Source organism: Tuber melanosporum (assembly GCF_000151645.1).
Source record: "Tuber melanosporum whole genome shotgun sequence assembly, scaffold_4, strain Mel28".
In the NCBI taxonomy this organism is placed as follows: domain Eukaryota; kingdom Fungi; phylum Ascomycota; class Pezizomycetes; order Pezizales; family Tuberaceae; genus Tuber; species Tuber melanosporum.
The window spans coordinates 696,340-700,493 of record NW_003299084.1 but is presented as its reverse complement, the minus strand read 5'-3'; the positions used below and the strand labels follow the sequence as shown (position 1 = coordinate 700,493).

Below are 4,154 nucleotides of genomic sequence, written 5' to 3'. Positions count from 1 at the left end.
ATACATTTTCGAGGACTGTTCGCGGTAGAATTTTGGGCGTGACATGTCGTATTTTGGCTCAACCTGTGCGATGATGAGTGAAGGAAGGACGGTGGACTGGAAGATGATAAACACGCGGTATTGCAAGGATGAGCGGGACTCGTCCAGATCCAAGAAGACAAGTCCGGTCAGGAGCGCGATAGCAATATGATTGAACAGTCTGGTAAAACCGTAATTCGGGGTACGCCAAAAGGATAAATTCATTCTTTTCATGACTTCTTTAACCTGGAACATGACCGGTGTTGCATATTCCTTTTCGTCGACGGGGGGTACTGATCCGACCTCTGCTATGCGCTCGTCCTTCATCCGGGAGATCATGGCCTTGATGCTTGCAAGCTCTTCTGAGGAGCGCCAGACATCTCCCCAATCTCTATCCCCAATGCGAGGCGCGAGTCCAGCGCCTATAGCGTCAAGCATCCATTCCGCAGGATTAGCGTCAGAAGGGCAGTACGCCCCGTGCTTAGCAAAGTAGCCCAGAAGAGCTTGGGCATCTTTTCCAATATCACCAAAGTAAACACACTCGCCACCGTGCTGAAGGAGCAGCAGCCTATCAAAGTTCTCAAAAAGCGAAGAGTTTGGTTGATGGATTGTGCAGAGAATAGCCTGCCCAGCCTTGGCCAGCTTCTTGAGGAAACGAACGATATTGAAGGCGGATTGGGAATCAAGACCGGAGGTGGGCTCGTCCAGGAAAAGTAGAAGTTGGGGCTTGGCAGCGAGTTCGACACCGATGGTCACTCGCTTGCGTTCCTCGACAGCTAATCCGTTGGTCGGGTCCCCGATGATGGCATCTGCGATGTTTTCCATTTCAAGCAGCGCGATGACTTCCTCCACGTATGTGTCCTTCTCAGCACGGGAAACTTCGTAAGGCTGACGAAGATATGCAGAGAAACGGAGTGCTTCGCGGACGGTTTGTGTGGGCTCGTGTGTGTCAAGCTGCTCTGCGTACGAGGTCCCGCGTTGGAAGGCGGTTCCTTTGGGCTTGCCATCTACCAACACATCGCCGGTTATCACTCCAATATTCTTTCTGCTTGCCAACACGTCAAGGAGCGTCGTCTTTCCAGCTCCCGAGGCACCCATCAAGGCGGTGAGTTCTCCCGGGCGGACGTAGCCGTAGATCTCGTTCAATAGACGGAGTTGTCCGCTTGGGGTAGGAACCTCGTAGACGAGTTTCTCCCAGGTAAGGATTGACCTGGATTCTATTTTCAGTGTTGATTCCTCTTCCTCCGCAGCTTGCTTCTGACGACGGGATTCCCTCTTCTGGGTTAGCTTCTGGTTGAGTGCCTTGCGTTCCGCGTTCTCCTTAGCGTAATAAGTGATTGTCTTTCCACCAGCTCCATAGGAAAGGTATTCGCCGAGAAGCGCGTTAGAGGCCAAGAATGCTGCGATAAGAACGATGGTGATACCGAAGTTGCGCCAGAGGTCCTTGGGATCGTACTGGAAGCTTAGGTTGATGTAATCACCTCCGTCGATCTCACTCGAGCCGGGAGAACTTCCAAGAAGGGTGCACGTCTGGTACCGAAGGTTCTCGTAGCCAGGACCAGATGGAACCAAAGAATCGGAAGTACAAGTCAAAGTAAGACGTTTAAACTCGTTCATCATAAGCGATGAGAATCCCAACCCCAATCCGTTGACGTAGAAAATCCAAGAAACCCACTTTCCTTGAGCAGGATAAGGAATCAAGTATCCAGAAGTCAACACGAAAAACGTGATAATAACAGCAGCAAACTTCATGGCGTAGTCGAAATCGGGACAGATACACCCGATCGTTCGGAAGAAGACCGTCATAGCAAGGTACCCGGTGATGATCATAAGCCAGAAAGTGAAGAAGGCCCCAGCGTCGCGGACGAGACCAGACATGAAGTAGACGATAATACTAAACACCATTGTCTGCGCGGCGGCGAACACCACATCAACCACAACCTGTGCAATCCACAAAGCCGACGGTCGATGGAACGTGTATGCCTTATGCTTATTCACGATAGGGCGTCCCAGCATGGTAGCACCCAACTCGCCAAAAGTCTGGAAAGCGTTGAACAGCATCGCGATAAACAACAACCCTCCACGGGTGAAAGCTCCAGCGGAAGTCTTCGGAAGATCCAAGTAAACGGTACCAAGAACGATTGCAATGGTAATAGAGGTGATCCAGGAAACCACGAGCGAGAACTTGTCCTGCCATTTGAGTAAAAACTGTCGCTGCATAAGTGTCCAGATCTGCTGGAAGAAGGGGATTGTGTAGACGGAGGTCTTTGGTGCTCCACGGCGCTTCTCCTCGCGAACGGCAGCTTCAAAGTTCTCAAATTTCTCCTCGCCGAGGGTCTCCCGATAGGCTTCCATTTCCTGATTGAGGCGAACAAAGTGCGGGGACTTGTGGAATGCTTCTTCGAGAGCGACTGGGGAGGAAGGAACGTTCGTTTCGTCACGGCCGGAAGCGAATTCTCGTTCAAACTCGTCAGTACAACCGGTAAGGTAGTCAGGGGTGGTTTGTCTGGGCTTGGGCAAAAATCCGAGTCCTTCGAAGTAGGCTCTTGCCTCGCTGGTTGGACCGAAGAAGACTTCGCGGCCTTCGTCGATGACAAGAACTTTGTCGAACTGGGCGTAGATGTTCTCACTGGCTTGGTACAACGATACGAAAGTAGAAGTCTTGTAGATGTTTGTCATGATACGGAGGGACTTTGCATAGTCGAGGGCAGTAGAAGCATCGAGTCCACGGGTGGAATTGTCCCAGCAGCAGACAGTAGCCTTGGTAATCATCATTTCGGCAATCGAAACACGTTTGCGCTCTCCCCCGGAGACGCCGCGAACGAAGGGGTTTCCGACGATAGTGTTAATCGTGTGCTCGATGTTAAACATCTTTAGCAATAGCGTCACCACACTGTCCTTGAACTCCTGCTTTGACATCCCCGCAGGGCGTTTCCCGGGGGTCTTGGTATCAAGCGCGAACCCGAGGGTTTGGCCGACAGTGAGCGTTGGGTGGTGAACATCATCTATGATCATCCATATTAATCACAACGCACCACACAAAAGGTCAAATCGATTTTTCATAACCCACCCTCTTCATTATACACTGCCTCCCCACGATACCTCTGGGCGAAAGTATCCGCCGGAAATTTCCCATAGAGTACTTCCCCGCCCACCTTTGTATATCCGAACCGCTGATTGGCAATAACTTTTAGGAAAGTGGTACAACCGCTACCCGGGCGACCAAGGACCAGGACCATCTCACCGGGCTTGACAACGCCACGGAAACCCTGAAGTATATCGAATTCACGACCCTTCTTGTTCAATCCTAAGATGCTGCTGGCCGTAGCAAAGATATTGAAGAAACCGACGACCGCATCGGGGAATGTCGATATGAAATTCCTCACTCCACCGATTCCGGAGACAGTAAGATCTTGCCAGATGACGCCTGATTGACACAAAGAATCAGTATTTATCAATTCTCACTCAGTCCACACAACAATAAGTACCCCCGAACGCCAGGGTAGAGTCTAGGGCTTGAAGGAAAAGTAAACATACCAATATGCTTAGGTCTTATCCCGGCTGCTCTATCCGCGCTCTGGTTGCCCCTCAGATGGTCCTCCAAGTTGAATTCCTCCTCCTCCTCCCCCCCAGCCTTCTCCGGATCTCCTCCGCTCTTGATTCCCACTCCTCCCAAGATTCTACTCTGTGTACGGCTTATTGTACGGCTCATTCTCCGGCTCTGCTGCCTGCTGGCAGTCTTGGACAATCCCGTCAACTGGCGACTCAATTCTTGAAATTCCGCCTCAGCGGCCGCGACATCGACGCCAGTATGGATGTTGCTGTTCCCCCTTGGGTTCGAGGTGCTCGGATCCTGACGCACCCCCTCCGTGTCACTCATTATGGCGTCCCCAGAAGGAGCCGTAGAAACCAGTTTTTCAGACATTGCCGCCTGCTTGTTGCTCCTCCCTGGCTGTACAGAAGTCGTAATTTGGGACTCGGAAGGCGAAAAGTTATATCAAAGGTAGAACCCTCCCGATGACCTTCGGTGAAGGAATTGGTACAATAATGAAGCTATCTCTATAGGAAAAAGGAAAATAACAGGTAAATCGAAACAGGAAGAGAGGGGAAACCCCACGGCCAGGAAACTGCAGATG

General features: G+C 51.3%; 1 protein-coding gene across 1 annotated transcript in view; it reads right to left on the bottom strand.

The window, feature by feature from the left end:
• GSTUM_00007904001 (uncharacterized protein) overlaps positions 1 to 3,943 on the bottom strand; it is a gene marked incomplete at both ends in the record, with an annotated part of 4,393 nt that extends 450 nt beyond the window's left edge. The window contains 3 exons of the mRNA XM_002839707.1: positions 1 to 3,023; positions 3,089 to 3,445; positions 3,556 to 3,943. The exon at positions 1 to 3,023 is cut by the window's left edge and continues 450 nt beyond it. Of these exons, the coding sequence (XP_002839753.1) occupies positions 1 to 3,023; positions 3,089 to 3,445; positions 3,556 to 3,943 (3,768 nt within the window). The remainder of the gene's footprint in view (positions 3,024 to 3,088; positions 3,446 to 3,555) is intronic.
• Positions 3,944 to 4,154: the final 211 nt, after the last annotated feature.